Source organism: Mastigoproctus giganteus, chromosome 7, assembly GCF_048544385.1.
Source record: "Mastigoproctus giganteus isolate SK-2022 chromosome 7, ASM4854438v1, whole genome shotgun sequence".
Lineage (NCBI taxonomy): Eukaryota > Metazoa > Arthropoda > Arachnida > Uropygi > Thelyphonidae > Mastigoproctus > Mastigoproctus giganteus.
The window spans coordinates 39,291,830-39,309,496 of NC_143581.1; the positions used below are offsets into that span (position 1 = coordinate 39,291,830).

Here is a 17,667-nt window from a genome sequence, read left to right on the forward strand (position 1 = left end):
CATAAATTCAAATTGAGGAAAGACAGATGTAGGATAGACGTTCGGAAATTTGCCTTTAGCCAGCGGGTGGTTGGTTGGTGGAACAGACTGCCATCACTGCCATCCCTTGTGGTGGAGGTTGATAGCCTAAATAAGTTTAAGGCTCAGCTGGACAGGTATTTTGAACGAACAGAGGGGTGAAGTGGAAGTGGTTTTTTTTTTTTTTTTTTTTTTGGCTGATGCTGCATAAGCTTGCTTTCTTGCATCAAATGCCTCTACTAATGCTAATGCTAATGCTAATAATTTAAATATACCGAACTTCCAAAATTAATAAATTTTAACTAGACGTGTAAAAATTCAAACAATGGTTATAATCTTTAAACTTATATCAGATTTATTATAAATTCAGTTCGTTTCTTTTTTCATTTTTTTTTTTTTTCTCTACTCTTGATAAAGATTGATTGAGCTACAGACAGAGGACGCCACGGCAATTGTGTATATCAAACACGTGTACAGATCGGAGGGAGAGTTTCGTTTTTTTTTATTTTTAAATGTCTGATTTCATGGATCAACTTGGTTTTGTGAAAACAATCGTGGACATTGACAATGTTACTGCAGAATCCGAAAGCTCGGACGAAGAAAATGTAAGTAGCTCATTTAAAGTTATTTGCAAACATTTCTCTGATTACAGAGGCGCACTGTCTTTTCAGATTTTTTTGGGAGCTGGGACTGAAATAAGTCAGATCACCTCAGATTCTCTATTTCCGTGCTGTTGAAACCTTAGTTTTTTTTTTTTTTTTTTTTTTTTAAGTTACTGAATGTTTTCAGCTAATGCAGATTTTCCAGTCGCTTAAAGATTTGGAGTGCTGGACACGTGCACACGCGATTTATATGTGTACCGTGTAATCGCCTGTTCGGTACAACCCATATTAATAACTAATTAATGCAGAAATAAATATGAATATATATTTTATTTTTCTCAGAATATTTTTATTTATAAAAAATACTCATTTTCATGTGTTGTTTTGACTGTACCTGCCTTTCCCAGAATGTGCTGCTTCCCCAATGGTTCTAAAGCTTTTATCTCTAAAAGCTTTAGAACTTTTGCTGTATACACTATTGTATATCAAAATGAAAGTGTGTTTTGGATGAGGATGTTCGCGGCATCACTCAAGAAAGGAAAGTCAGATCAGCAAAAAATTTTCAACATATGTTCTCATAGTCCCTGAGAAGGTTATACACCGTTTTTAAAAAATAAAATTTTTGGTTTTGTTTTTTTAAATTTAAAATGGTGTTTTATTAATTATTTGTGTAATTTGGCCCACTTTTCACTGTTTGAAAAGTGGGCCAAAGTGTTTTGTGTGCTGTATGTGGTAGAATTTTTTTTTTTTTTTTTTTTTGACATTTCTTCTATTATACCACTCAGTTTGTGTATTTTCATCCAGAAACTTCTCCCTATGGGGGGAGGGGAGCAATATTCACAAAAATATATATACAATGGATACAAAGGGTCAGCTTATAAAATGCCACTGGTGTGGATATATTACCCATAATTCATGCCTCCACCCACCATTCAAGATGGATAAGTGGGAAGACAAACTATAGTTGCTAGATGAATGGTGTTTGTACATTCTAGCTAATTCCAAATAAAAAATAAGACTTGGATACTCACTTAGCATCTGTCAGATCTTGAACAAATAGTTAACCTTTCATTACCTAATTAACTGAAAAAAAAAAAAACCCATAAAATATTCTATCTTAATACTTTACACCAATCAGAAGAATTAATGGATATTCTTCAGACTTTAGCCAGCAGGTAGTTGGTTGCTGGAAGAGACTTTGATTTATTGTTTTGGAAGTTGATAGCTTAAATAAATTTAAGGCTGAACTAGAGAAACATTTGGAGTGATAGGATGGGTGAAATGGGAAGTTTTTTTTTTTTTTTTTTTGCTGATGCTCTGCAAGCTTGTTTTCTTGCATCATATGCCTCAACTAATGCTAATGCTACTGCATATGGGTAGCAGCAACCCCAGAATAACATACCAACTGGGTGGTACTACACTCAGGGTAGTGGAAAATAAAAAAAGTCTTGAGGTAATTGTGCATTCAGATAGAAAGTTTTCTGAGCAGTTCAGACAGGCTGCAAGAGTAACTCATGGTGTCTTGGCAGTGATATACTGGAATTTTGCTGGCTGAGAAAAGGGGTATTTGTCCCATTGTATAAGGCAATGGTCAGACCACACCTTGAGTACTGCATAGCATACAGGTCTGGAGGCCTCATTTTAAGAAGGTTGTAGAGCTGCAGTAACAAGTACAGAGACGGGCAATGAAATTGTTGGATGGAACAAAGGGTTTCTGTTACTAAGAAAGGCATAAGTTCTGCAAATTGCAGTGTCTGGTGACTAGGCACCTGCGAGTGGTCTAATTAGGGTGTATAAGGCCTTGAATGGTTTGAGCAAGTTGAATGCTGATGGGATTCTTCTTCTTGCTCATATTTTTTCACCTGAGGGGACATAAATTCAAATTAAGGAAAGAATTGTAAAGATGTGTGGAAATTTGCCTTTAGCCAGCAGGTCGTTAATAGTTGGAACAAACTTCTATCACGGCAGAAATAGACAAACATTTGGAGTGAATGGATGGGTGAAATGTGAAGTGTTTTTTTTTTTTTTTTGTCTGGTGCCTATATAAGCTTGCTTTCTTGCATCATATGCCTCTACTAATGCTAATAACAATGTTTGTCTTTTTAATGTTGGTTTTATTTTGTTTGCTTTTGAAACTTTGAGTATTAATAAAAAAAATAAGTTCCCATTCTGAATAAAAAGCACTATAAATTTAGTTAAAACCATAATTTTTTTTTTTTTTTTTTTTTATTAAAAAAATCAAAGCTCATATCCATATATTTATTCTTCCAAAATTTGACCAACAGCTGAAAGGGATTATTCTGCAAGAATAAAAGAATGCTTTCAGTATCTTGCTCCATTGGGTAGTTGGCAACAACTGAACTTCATATCGTGTGCTTTTCTCCACACATCACAGTCTTCTTGTTTCCAAATTTTGACTACTAACTGCTAACATTTTTTTCTAACCAAATGTTAAATAATGAAACCATTGTTGTGTGGCTGTGTTAATGAAATTGACTAACTCAGGGCAGCCACATGAAGGTTGTGCACCCCACAAAGGCACCTAATTAAAGGAAATGCCATCTGCATTTTAGTAGTTTATAAATTTAAAAATTAAAATAAATTAAAAATAATAATATTCCTGTTTTTAATTTTTATTTATTTTAATTTTTAAATAAATAGTTTTTTTTTGTACTTCACTATAAACATTACTAAAAAGTTACCAGCCCATTACATTATCCCTAAACCCTAAAATTTGTTTTCAGCTGTAAACTGCATTGATCATTACGAAATACAGTATATTAAAATAACTCCCTACACCTATTTGTTAATTCTTCTTTGTGGTTGGGGGAACCGGTAAGATTTTGCAAAACGCACTTCATAAGCATGCAATTTTCTTGGTCTGACCAAGGTCTTAAACAGGAATAACATTAAGTGAGCCTGCAGTGGAGAAACATGCACTCAGAACAAAGTTTGTAACTGCTTGTTGGAGCAAGATATATGCCATTAAAAGTTTATTCAGGATACTGCACCTTGGGCTGTTGGTCAAAATGTGGATAACTTTTTTCTGCTGTCATATAAATTACTTATATAATATGCATACTGCATTTTTTTTTAAATAAGTTTAAAAGAAATTATTTATAATGTTACATTTGAAACTACCATTTATTAATTTTTTTTATTTATGTTTTTAATAATTTATATTTATATTCCTCTGAAATATATTACAGCCAACACCAAATAAAAAAAGAAAATCGAATATATTTTCTGCTGGTTTTCAATTTGTTGGAAGCACTTATGAAGAAGTTCATGATAACTGGAATAATATAACGAAATATACAAGAGGAAAATTATATCACCTGGATGATAAGATTGCTCAACTAAGAGAAGAGAGAAAAAATAAAAAAGTAAGTATGTTTGAATTTCATATTAAAATTGGAATATAACTGTAAAAATTAATTCAACTTAGAAGTTTGAAATTATAAAACAGTTAGTATTATTTTGGCCATTTCAAAATGGTGAAAATTAGGAGGGCTACTTGCCTTTCTCATGTTTTTGTGGACTGCAGAAAAATAGAGAAAATGAATTTAGATTAAATGATATTTGGCTGCAGGAAATATAACACTTAAACTGATGAATGTGTTAAAAAATAAAAAAAAAAAGCCGACCGGGCTAGCCGAGTGGGTAAAGTACCTGCCCGGCAACCCAAAGGTCGCGGGTTCGATTCCCGCCTCGGGCTTGGATCAAAGTACTGCAAAAACCTTGGGAGGTGCAATATGGCCACAGAAGCCGATGCGCCAACAACTACCAAATCAAAAAAAAAAAAAAAAAAAAAAAGTTAAAAATAAAATATGAACAGTAGAAAAATTATGTTAGTCATGTTGGCTTTTCCCAAAATGTGGAATTTTGATGATCTTGTGCAGAGGTTGTCAACCTGCAGCATGCATGATTTGAATATAAGAAATGACATAAATATGTAGTTTAAATTCCACTTTTATTATCAGAAATTACAACCCATGTTTCAACATCACAGGAAGTGGAACAGCTATGGTTTATACATATTACCTGTTAGTATTAATTCAGTGCAGGTTGGTAGGGTACTTAAAAGCTCCTTATGACATCAGTTCCTAAGGATGAAAATTTGATTGTTAATATATACAGGGTCTCTCAAAAACATTTAGGGGAGGTAGGTAACATCTAAAGGAATGTGAATTGAATAGGAACCCATAACTGGAAACGGCACGGGAAAGTAGTAGCAGAGGCACAAGAAGCAGAAATGACACAAGACAGTAATTAGTGTTGAACGTTTATTTGACATAATATTAACAATGGAGTACGAGATGGATACATTTCATGATGTTACAACAGATGCTCGAAGGTTCCACCATGAGACGCAATGCATGCATAACACCAACGCGGCATGGATTGGCAGACACAGTTGAACACACCTGGAGTTTCTTTGACAGTAGCAGCAGCACAGATGAGTCTCGCCACGAGATCCATTTCCGTCTCCACAGGCGATTCATACACGATAGATTTGAGGGGGCCAGGCAACGGGTCCACCACAGCCAATCCATCGACGCCCAAAACGTCTGTTCAAATGGTCACGAACACACCTTCCATAATGGGCAGGCATCCCATCATGTTGAAACCAAATGTTGCGTCTCACATTTGCTGGAACATCGTCAAGTAACCCTGGTAGAACTTGTTCAAGAAAGATCCGATATTTAGCGGAGTTCATGCGGGATGGTAACGGGTATGGGCCGACTAAGCAGTCACCGACCATACCTACCCACACATTTATTACGAAGTGATGTTGTGCCGCATGGGGGCGTACACCGTGTGGGTTGTCGTGAGCCCACACATGAGCATTGTGCTGATTGAATAAGCCTCATCCATGAACAAAACATAGGCTGGAAAATTCAAGTCTTGAACACTTTCTTGGAGAAACCACTGTGCAAAAGCCACATGTGCAGGGTGATCTTGGGGGAGTAGTAACTGAACCCTTTAGGGATGAAAGGAATCGTCGTGCCAGACACGCTGTATACTGCAACGAGACACTTCTAAGGCAGAGGCAACAGGCACGTGTGCTGGTAGTAGGATTATTCTGGACGGCATTCAACACACTTTCTTCCATGGCAGGAGTTCATGTTGAATGTGGTCTGCCTGCACTACTCCTGTTACCTCTAAATGAACCATAATCGCACAAATTTTTATGCACACGCACAAACATACGGTGGTCCGGTACATGTCTGTCTGGGAAGCGTTCTCCATAAATTCGTTGAGTGGCTCGTCCATTGCCCTCTGCTAATCCATACACTAGGTGCATGTCTGCCAGCTCACAGTTTGTATATCTATGCATGCTCTTCGTGCGGCTACTACTGCTTGAATGAGTAAACCGGAAATTTTCCCTCTTGCGAACTGGTGAACAGCGCTGTGTACCAACTTACGGTGATGTTTCCGGTTATGGGTTCCTATGCGATTCACATTCCTTTAGATGTTACCTACCTCTCCTAAACGTTTGTACCAATATTTTTGAGACACCCTATATATTAAATTTATTTTTATAAAGGTAAAATTCTTTTATTATTATTTGAAACATTTAGTATAAAATTCCCTTATGTAGTAGCAAAAATATTAGGTGATATGGCATGAACCATTTGAGAGCAGTTATTTCAAGATCCTGACCTCTTAAAGTTATTGTACTGGCTTTTTTAACTTCTTTTTTTATAAAAAAAAGTGGTACACTGAATTCTTTAATGTAGGTGCAATGCTTTATTTATTTTATTTATTAATTATTATTATTTTTTTTTTATTTGCTTTTCCAAGTTGATTTGTCTCGGGTGGCTTCTAAATCTGCCCTTAGGTGGGTAACATATTTCCAAAATAATATATGGAACATTGCAGAAAAAAGTTGGTTATTGCTGGTCTTATCGATTACATTGTGGAGTTTGACTATTATTGATAATTTTAATAGTACCAATACTGCTGAAGACTAACTGACAGATATGAAGATTATAACCCAATTGCTTTCAAAGGATTTCTAAGTTAAAGTAGTAGTAGTAATAGTGGCATGTGATGCAAGAAAGCAAGCGTATGAGATTATGCAGCATCAGCAAAAAAAATAAATAAATAAAAAAGAAATTAATTTTACACAACCATTCCCTCTAAATGTTTGCCCAGTTCCTCCTTAAATTTATTTAACCTATCAACTTCCACAACGACAGATGGAAGTTTGTTCCAGCAATTAACCACCCGTTGGCTAAAGGCAAATTTCTACATCTCTATTCTACATCTGTCTTTCCTCAATTTGAATTTATTCTCCCTTAGGTTTGTAATCTGAACAAGTGAAAGAATTCCATCAGAATTCAGCGTGCTCAACCCATTCAAGGCTTTATACACGTCAATCAGATCACCTCACAGGTGCCTAGTCTCCAACCACTGCAATTTGCAGAACTTAAGCCCCTCACCAGTCTTGTTGCCCTTCTCTGTACATGCTAAAGCAAATCTACATCCTTCCTAAAATTAGGCCTCCACACCTGTACGCAGTACTCAAGGCGTGGCCTGCCCATTGCCTTATACAGAGAGACAATCACCTCCTTTTCCCTGCTAGCAAAATTCCTGTATATCATTGACAAAAACCCATGACCTGCCCTGCCAACCTGTTTGCATTGCTCAGAAAACTTTATATCTGATTGCACAATTACTCCCATGTCTTTTTCATTTTCTTCTGCATATGGGTTACTTCTACCCATATGCAGTACTTTGCATTTGTCAAGGTTAAACTTCAGTTGCCACTTCTCAGCCCATCTTCCCAAATTTTTTAGATCCTGTTGCAGTAGCACACTGCCATTACTGTCATTAACAACCCTGCCAACCTTTAGATCATCTGCACACTTAGACACTAAGCCTGATATACCTTCATCAATATCATTGATAAATATACAAAACAACAGTGAACCCAACACCGAACCCTGTGGGACTCCACTAATAACAGTATTCCACCAAGAGCAGTGCCCATTGATTACCACCCTCTGTCTTCTCCCACTCAACCGTACTTTTATCCATTGTAGCGACTTACCCTTAATACCATTCTGCTCCCATTTGTACAGAGTAGTCTTCCATGTGCAACAGTGTCAAAAGCTTTCCTGAAATCCAAGTATCTAATATCAAAATTATTTTTTGCATCCAGTTCCTTTATAACCACATCATAATATCCAATCAAATTTGTCAGACAAGACTTTCCCTTAACATATATAAAGACTGTATATAAACAGTCTTTATATAAAGTAAGTTTTTAAGGGCCATAATGTGTTATAAAGGTTTTCAAAATCAATTTTAAAAATTTTACTATAAATAAATAATAAAAACTATTTGCATGTTATTTATAATTTTAAACACTATACATCAAAATGACTACTAAGAAAATAATGCCATGCTTGCTCCTCAGAATAACAAACAAAATCCTTAACCTTCTTCTGCTAGTATGGCATCTTTTTAAAAGTTTAAAAACTGTCTCAGACAGTTTTTAAATTCAGTACAGTGGGACCAACTGATGATGTTACCAACAGCAAATTCTAAGTGGAAAGCATTCAAGGAATTAATCATGGAAGCTACTAAATGGTTCATACCTATTAAGAAATATTGTTCAAGGTTTAGGTTTAGTCCTAAATGGTTGTCAAATGAACTAATGATACTCATGGCAGAGAAGAAAAATTGCATGGGATATATATAAATTATCAGGCGACACAGAAGCCTATGGCAGATATAAGCTAGTCTGTAATCAGGTCACAAAGGAGGTTAGGCAGGCAAAGGCAGATTACGAGAAATCTTTGGCAAAAGATGCTAAGAAAAACAGCAAGGGTTTCTTTACTTATATAAACTCTAAAAGGAAGGGGGTGAATCAGATTGGTCCACTTGATATTGATGGTTTTACTGTTGATGATCCTGCTCAGATAGCAAACAAACTGAATGAGTATTTTGCATCTATATTCACACGTGAGGAATGATTACAGTTTGAAAATGGAAGAAGGTTATCAAATTGTAGCAGTGTGCTTAATGATTTTGTAATAACTGAGAGCAAAGTGGAGGAGAAATTGTTGAGTTAAACATAAGAAAGGCACCTGGGGTGGATGGGATCTATCCAGTTATGTTAAAGGAAGCGGCAAAGGTAGTAAGCAAACACTTATCCATAATTATGAGAGCATCCTTGGACTCAGCTGATGTCCCCACGGACTGGAGATGTGCAAATGTATCCCCAATTCATAAAGGGTGACAGGAGTAATTATAAGCCAGTTAGTTTAACTTCTGTTCCGGTAAAATGATGGAGTCACTGGTTAAAGATGCATTGCAAGATCATCTAGACACAGCATGGGTTTGTTAAGGGAAAGTCTTGTCTGTCAAATTTATTGGATATTATGATGTGGTTACAAAGGGACTGGATGCAAAAAATAATTTTGATATCTTATACTTGGATTTCAGGAAAGCTTTTGCCACTGTTGCACATGGAAGACTACTGTACAAATTGGAGCAGAATGGTATTACGGGTAAGTTGCTTCAATGGATAAAAGGATGGTTGAGTGGGAGAAGACAGAGGGTGGTAATCAATGGGCGCTGCTCTTCGGGGAATAATGTTATTAGTGAAGTCCCACAGGGTTTGGTGTTGGGTCCACTGTTGTTTTGTATATTTATCAATGATATTGATGAAGGTATATCAGGCTTAGTGTCGAAGTTTGCAGATGATCCAAAGGTTCGCAGGGTTGTTAATGACAGTAATGGCAGTGTGCTACTGCAACAGGATTTAGAAAATTTGGGAAGATGGGCTGAGAAGTGGGAACTGAAGTTTAACCCCTTGATAAATGCAAAGTACTGCATATGGGTAGAAGTAACTCCAGAGGAATGTACCAACTGTGTGGTACTACACTTAAGATTATAGAAAATGAAAAAGACCTGGGAGTAATTGTGCAGTCAGCTATGAAGTTTTCTGAGCAATGCAGACAGGCTGCCAGGGAAGGTCATGTTGTTTTTTCAATGATATACAGGAATTTTGCTAGCAGGGAAAAGGAGGTGATTGTCTCTCTGTATAAGGCAATGGTCAGGCCACGCCTTGAGTACTGCTTACAGGTCTGAAGGCCTCATTTTAGGAAGTAGATTTGCTTGAGCATGTACAGAGAAGGGCAACAAGATTGGTGAGGGGAATGAAGGGATCCTCTTACCAATAGAGGCTTAAGTGCTGCAAATTGCAGTGGCTGTGGACTAGGCACCTGTGATCTGATTGAGGTGTATAATGCCTTGAATGGGTTGATCACTCTGAATTCTGATGGGATTCTTCCATTTGTTCAAATTACGAACCTAAGTGGGCATAAATTCAAATTGAGGAAAGACAGCTGTAGAATAGATGTGCGGAAATTTGCTTTTAGCCAGCGGATGGTTAATTGCTGGAACAAACTTCCATCTGTCGTTGTGGAAGTTGATAGGTTAAATAAATTTAAGGAGGCACTGGACAAACATTTAGAAGGAATGGTTGTCTGTGCTACATAAGCTCACATGCTTGCTTTCTTGCATCACATGCCACTATTACTATTATGCCTAGATATTTTATTTCATTGACAAGTTTAATTGTGGACCTGTGAATTTTGTTCAGTGGAGGCCGTCGAAGGTCCAGGTCCACTTCAGCAGGACTGATGATGTTTTGGTCGTTGTCAGAGATGTATAATGGGCCACCCAAAGCATACAGTGAATAATTTGGAAGAGAAAAGAAGAGAGAGAGAAAATAATAATAAACAGATCTCAGGCTATGGCTGACTCGCATTTAAATTCCTAATTGTAATTCACATGGCGCTTACTATTTTTGTTAGCTCTGTAAATAAATTTCATTCTAGCTAAGCAAGTAACCTAAAATAACTTCTTGAAATAATAACAATTTTTATAAAATAAATTTAACATACAGACTTACGCTGGTACTCCAGTTAATGATGAGGTGACTGATTCCGTTTCATACTTATAATTTGTTTAATATTTGTCTTGATTTGATAATCCAATATTAAATCATTCAAAAACTAAATAATTTTAAAAAATTCCTTGTTACGTTTTGATGCAGTAATATTTTCTGCATTTATTTATATATCATTTGATTCAGTTTCATCAACTGGTAAATCAGAAATCCAGAGAATTTATTCAGATTTGTCTTTTGTAAGTCAAAATTGAACACTTGAAGCTAACAGGTGTAAGCTTTTCTAAAGATTTTCAAAGCTGTTATCTTACTTATAAACTATGCCTACAATTACTTGGAAACACATAACACATGGCAGCACACCAGCACCTACTTAAATATTTCTAGAGTCTACAAATATCCAGGTAAGTGTTGCCATATATTATATTTGGGCATAAATGGACACATTATTTGAAACAATCTTCAAAATGTATATGTACATATAACAGTGAGTCCACATATGAAAATCAAGATAGACAGCATGTTTTTATCTTCATTTCTTGTTTTTCAAATTAGTTGTATAATTTTTTTTTATGTTATATTTTCACGAGAGGCAGCCCACTGACAAAATCTGCGCAGACCACAAATGGCCTGTGTGCCAGTTTGGCTATCCGTGCTGTAAACAAATGTGTGAAACTCAGTCACTCCATAGTACAAAAATACAATAATTCCCTCTTGTCCAGAAGTAACCTTCCCCTCTTTTCAGTGATTATAGACTCTTCCAAAAATATGCTCTAATATGTTTAGAGATCAACTGTAGAACTACCTACTATCCGAAGAGAGACCAGTAATAGCAACCCCTATTCTTTTAACATTGTTGGTGTCATTTTTTTTAAAATAGTCTAATGCTAAACCAATTCATGATTAAAACAAACTTTGTTCTGCTGTGAACATAAGGCCATCAAGCTTGGATTTACAGTTTTTGGTGCTTGAAACAGCAGTATGTCGACACCAGTTAGAAATAAACTGCAGTTTATTTCTAACCATTAACTATGTTCCTTGCACTAAGTATCACTTGTGTGGAATGGACTGTTTGGTTCTTTTTTTTTTTTTTTTTTTTAATTTGGTTTAAAATAAGCAAAAACAGTGGTGAATTTTTAGGGGTGGTCAGAGCGAATGGCAGAATAATGAATGACCTAATTCCAAAAAAAATTAATTATAAAGTAATAACTTTACAATTGATGTTTTGCATATTTAATATTCTAACTTAATAATTTATGAATAAATCTTGAAAACTTAATGCAAATTTCCATTACAATTTTATTACAGTTAGTTTGTTAGCAAAATGTCATTTTAAATCAACAAAATGGCAAGTTGTTAACCTGTTCTTGAAGCACCAATCATATGTAATTTTATTTGTAACGTATGCAGTGATCTTAAGGTAATTGGATTACTCACTAGTTTAGCAGGTGGTTTCACAAAATATTGTTTCCTTTGTTTACAGAATAGTCATGCAACAGAAAAACAGTATATTAGCATTACTAGAGGCATATATGCAAGAAAGCACACTTATATAGCATCAGCCAAAAAAAAAAAAAATCTTCCCATTTCACCCATCCATTCTCTCCACACGTTTGTGCAATTCTTCCTTGAATTTATTTGAGCTATCAACTTCCACAAAGACAGATAGAAGTTTGTACCAGCAATCATCCACCTGCTGGCTAAAGGCAAATTTCTGCACATCTATTCTGCAACTATTTTCTCAATTTGAATTTATGCCCTCTCATGTACATAATCTGAGCAAGAGGAAGAATCCCATCAGCATTGAGCTTGCTCAAACCATTCAAGGCACAGATATTTAAGCCTTTCTTGGTAAGTGGACCCCTTCATTCCCCTCGCCAATCTTGTTTCCCTTCTCTGTATTCATTCTAGCAACTCTACTTCCTTCCTAAAATGAGGCCTCCATACCTGTCTGCAGTACTCAAGGTGTGGCCTTATACAAAGGGATAATCACCTCCATATCCCTACTAACAAAATTCCTGTATATCATTGACAAGACTCCATGGGCTGTTCTGGCAGCCTGCCTGCACTGCTCAGAAATCTTCATATCTGGCTGCACAATAGTCACCTTTTCATTGTCTACTACCCTTAGTGTGGTACCGCACAGTTGGTACATTACTCTGGGGTTACTGCTGCCCATATCCAGTACTTTGCATTTGTCAATGTCAAACTTCAGTTGCCACTTTATAGCCCAACTGCTCAACTTTTCTAGATCCTGTTGCAGTAGCATACTGGCGTTAACAACCCTGCCAACCTTCGTATCATCTGCAAACTTGGAGATTAAACCAATATACTTCATTGATAAATGCAGATAACAACAATGGACCTAATACTGAACCCTGGGGGACTCCACTGATTAAGTTAATCAACAAAGAGCAGTGTCCATTGATTACCACTCTGTCTTATCGTACATTATTGTACTTTAAACACCCTTAAAATCCTTTATCTTAAATCTGTATCTTACATGCTGTTGTAATTATTTTACAGACTGTTGTAATGTTTATCAATAATTTAGTGGCATTAATCTGATCTGAGACTCTTTTCCTGCAATTCCATTCAAATATTTTTCCGGTTGCGTGCGTGAAGGGAGCAGTTGTATAGAGATTGGTGATTAGTCTTGGATAAGTTCTGTTGCTTAGGAAAATTTACTATATATTTGAATATATCATAGAAGAGATAACAATACAGGTAACCTTCGTATAACACGGTACTTAGGTTCCTATAAAATCTTGTGTAGTGTGAAACCGTGTTATATGGGACTAAGAACCATTACAAAGGGGGGGTTACGTTCCAAGGGCTAACAAAAATATGCCATTTCATTAAAAAAAACTGAGAAAAATACACCTTTATAGATTTTGCACGCTTTAAAAATCATTGATCTGGGTTTGCTTGCTTTTGCTTGATAGATATTTGTAATTTCATCATATGGAACTAATCATTTTTGAAGCTCCCTTTTGAACTTTGGGCTTCTTTCAGTCGAAGAATCTGAATTCAAAAAAATAAGATTTTGATTGCTCTGCTAGTTTCATGCTTTTCTTTTATTCTTTTTAGTTATAAAATTTGGTAGTTCAGAATTTTAATCTGTGCTGTCATCCTCTGAATTGATTTGATTTTCCTCTGATACTATTTCCACTAAATCCGCTTTGCCAGCATCTTTTTCTACCAGTAATTCTTGAATGTATTCAATAATTATATCGTTTTTGTTTTTTTTTTTTTTTTTTTTTTAGAAGCATCAGCAACTTAGTGTGTTGCTTACTGTGTGTTCTGAGGTTGATTTTCTATTTTTCTTTATGAAAAACCCGAGTTTCCAGGAGGAAAAAACCATGCTGACCTCACCTGAGACTGAATAACTCCACCATGTTGTGAAAAAGACCCATAAAGATTCCTCCCATTATCGACGGGATTTGAACTTAGGTCTTTTCCACCCAGTGTGGGGGATGACGGCAATTCTACGAACTGTGCTACCCTTGAGAGCTTCAGTAGTCATATCATCGAAACCTTCCTGCTGTACCAGTTCTACTATCGCACCGATTCCGTTTTTGGCTGGTTAAATCATTTCTTGAATGAACTGACTCTGGCCGCACATTTTTCCACCACGCATTTAATGTTGATGGTTTTACTTCTTTGAGTGATAAAGCTATGATTCCGATACAGTCCACAATTGAAAAATGTTGCCCTGCCTCCGTGACTTCAATTTTCCATCAATTGAATTCGGAATCAATTTTTTACAAAATCCATTGTAACAATTTTCTGATGTAATGAGTTTCAAAGGTAGATGTAATGCCTTGATCTAATTAAAAAAGTTTTACTAGATGGTAGGAACAATACTTCAGTGCTTGGATGGCCTGGAATGTTATCCAATAGTAATAAAACTTTGAAATCTAGATTTTTCTACAAGTTCAACGAGCAGAAATTCGATAGCACAGAACCTAACACAGGGATTTCCCTACAAAGTAAAATACCGGGATTTCCCAATTTTTTTTTTTTTTTTTTTTTTTTTTTGCATAACAATTAGCGAGCCAAAAGTGGGGATTCACAAAAAAGAATGTAAATATTGAAAAATTACATCCAACATAATAGAGTTTTCCTTGCACAAAAGCTCAAAAATACCATGTTATGTAAGGTTTGCTGCAATTCTCTAACCGTGTTAGAGCAAAACCATGTTATATAAGTACTGTGTTCTGCGCCGCCTCTGTAGCCAGGTGGGCAGGAGCAGCAGTCCGTAGCACATACTTCTTGATTAGACCGGGGTTCGAGCCTGTGACCACCAAATACGGAGGATGCGGATAGGTCAGGGAATGACCACTGCATATTCCTGGAGCAATACGGCCTTAGTTGCTAATGCTCCTAAAAACCAAATAACAACAACAATACTGTGTTGTGCGAGGATTGCCGCACTTGATCAGTGTCAGAGCGAAATTGTGTTGTAGAAGTACCTTGTTATTCAGGAGGGGGGGGGTTACCTGTATATCATAGAAGAGAGGGATGGCTGGTTTACATCTCAGAAATGCAATAGGTTTTTTGACATATAAAGTATATTTTCATGTTCATCTTGGAGACATTTTCACAGCCACTGTATAAAAAGGTGTGGTATGTCAAGGCTGAATAAATAATATTTCCATTGTTTTTTATGTTGTTAGATAATCATTCAGATTATAGATCATACATTATTTGCATGATAACTGAGAAAGAATTTGACATAAGGGATGATGTTTATGCTAGTTTATTGATGTTCAATTTGTCATTCTTATTTTATGCAGAAAGTGGCAAATCAGATCACCGGAAAAACTGAGAATATATTAGAACATTCTGAGATCACACGTGAAGATGATAATTCTGAAGAAATTATACAGCAATCAGGTAATTTTTAAATTACAAATAGCCTGCTCTTTTAAAAGTTAAAAAAAAAAATTTTAAAAGCAAAGGTAAGGTTCAAATTGGATGCAATAAATATAACAGTTAATAAATAAATAAATAAATAAATATAAGCTTATTGGTCACTATAGAGAAATTGTGTTGTCAGGAAAGAGTAACCTGCTTTGGATGGCATATAGTCAGTGAAGCCTACACTAAAATTATTATGGCAAAAATAAATATGTTCAAAGCATTCAGTGACTCATTTTACAAAATTTTACTATTTTCGGGATTACGTGTTCATACACACTGATAGACAAACTTTAAATTTAAATATCATAAAGAGTAGGCAGCAAATGAAAACATAAAAATATTTATAAGTAAGCCTGTACAGGTTATCATTGAAGAAAGTTGCCAACATTAGAATAATAGACTTTATTAGTTACAAACAAGCACACCTCTTTCATTATCATTTATAAGCTTCACAGTTGAGCACAGAAAATACACCGATGAGCCAAAACATTATGACAAGCGAATCGTTATGCAAATCGAAGCAACTGCAGGTGAACTACAGTGTGTGCGCAGGTCAGGACATGGTATAAAATACACCTGATACTGAGCTCTGGTAATCAGTGTTACTCTTTTTCTTCAGATGGAAAAGGCAGTGGACTTAAGCGAGTTTGACAAAGACCAAATTGTAATGGCCAGACGAGTGTGTCAGAACAGATCCAAAACGGCATGGCTGGTGGGATGCTCACGGACAGCTGTTGTTAGTACCTACCAAAAGTGGTCCAAGGAGGGGGAACCAATGAACTGAGGTGTTGGGCTACCATGGCTCATCAATGCTCAAGGTGAGCGAAGGCTCACCTGGATGATACATGGCAACAGAAGGGCGACTGTGGCGTAACTCGCTGGTAATTGGAATGCTAGTGATGGGAGTAATGTGTCACAACACACAGTACATTGAACCCTGCTGAAAATGGGGCTGTGTAGCCGTAGGCAACTCCAAGCGCCCATGCTAACCACAGTTCACCGGCATAGCACCTACCTACAATGGGCACGTGAGCATCAAAACTGGACCTTGAGTGATTGGAAGAAGGTTGTTTGGTCCGATGAATCACATTTCCTGTTGCACCATGTGGACAGCTGGGTATGTGTGCGTCGTTTACTTGGGGAAGTGATGGCGCCTGGATGCACCATGGTACGAAAACAAGCTGGTGGCAGCGGTGTCATGCTTTGGGCGATGTTCTACTGGGATACCCTGGGTCCAGTCATCCATGTGCCGGGCACTCTGATGTCTACCACCTAACTAAACATCATTGCTGACCAAGTACACCCTTTCATGGCAATGATCTTCCTCTCTTGCGGTGCCGTCTTTCAGCAGGATAATGCGGCATGCCACACCACCTGGATTGTTCGAGACTGGTTCACAGAACATGAGGAAGACTTCCAGGTATTGCCCTGGCCTCCAAATTTCCCAGACATCAATCCCATCGAGTATCTGTGGTTTGTATTGGAACAACAACTCCGATCTGCGGCGTCTCAAACCACGGACCTTGTAGAAGTTAAAGGATCTGCTGGTTACGTGTTGGTACCAGATATCACAAGATACATTTAGAAATTGTGTAGCACATGGAGGACCAACATCATATTAGGTAGGTGGTCGTAATGTTTTGGCTCATTGGTGTATCTATTGAGAGTTTTGGTTCTCTTTTGTAATGGATATAATGAACATCTGGATCTAGTATTTTTCTGAGGAAATTCGATAACAATTTTATCCTAAATAGGTTGAAGCGCAGAAGTAGTGTATATTTTAGCAACAGTCGCTAGTGAATCAAGAACAGTTATATAATTTGGAAATAAGTCTTTCTGAATTTGGCCTGTAAACAAGTTACTGGCTTTAACAATTTAGAATGGTAGACTTTATCAGTTACGAACATGCACACCTATTTTATTATCATTTACATGCTTCACAGTTAGGCACAGGAAAATCTATTCAGACCTTTGGTTCTCTTTTGTAATGGGTATAGAGAACAACTGGATCTAATATTTTTCTGAGAGAAATTGATACTAATTTTATCCTAAATAGGTGGAAACAGTAGTATATGTATTAGCAACGGTCTTAAGTGAATGAAGAACAATTATATAATTTTAAAATAGCAGTATAGTTAAGGGAATTACACATTTCTAAACTGGGCCAGGTAAACTAGTTACTAACTTTAA

At 36.4% G+C, this 17,667-nt stretch overlaps 1 protein-coding gene across 1 annotated transcript in view; it reads left to right on the top strand.

Moving 5' to 3' along the window:
• Positions 1–470: 470 nt before the first annotated feature.
• The window catches only part of Rs1 (Dead-box helicase Rs1), a 161,444-nt gene continuing 144,247 nt past the window's right edge, over positions 471–17,667 (top strand). The window contains exons 1-3 of the mRNA XM_090376846.1: positions 471–623; positions 3,830–4,006; positions 15,351–15,450. Coding sequence (XP_090232972.1) covers positions 531–623; positions 3,830–4,006; positions 15,351–15,450 — 370 coding nt within the window. The 5' untranslated portion in view covers positions 471–530. The remainder of the gene's footprint in view (positions 624–3,829; positions 4,007–15,350; positions 15,451–17,667) is intronic.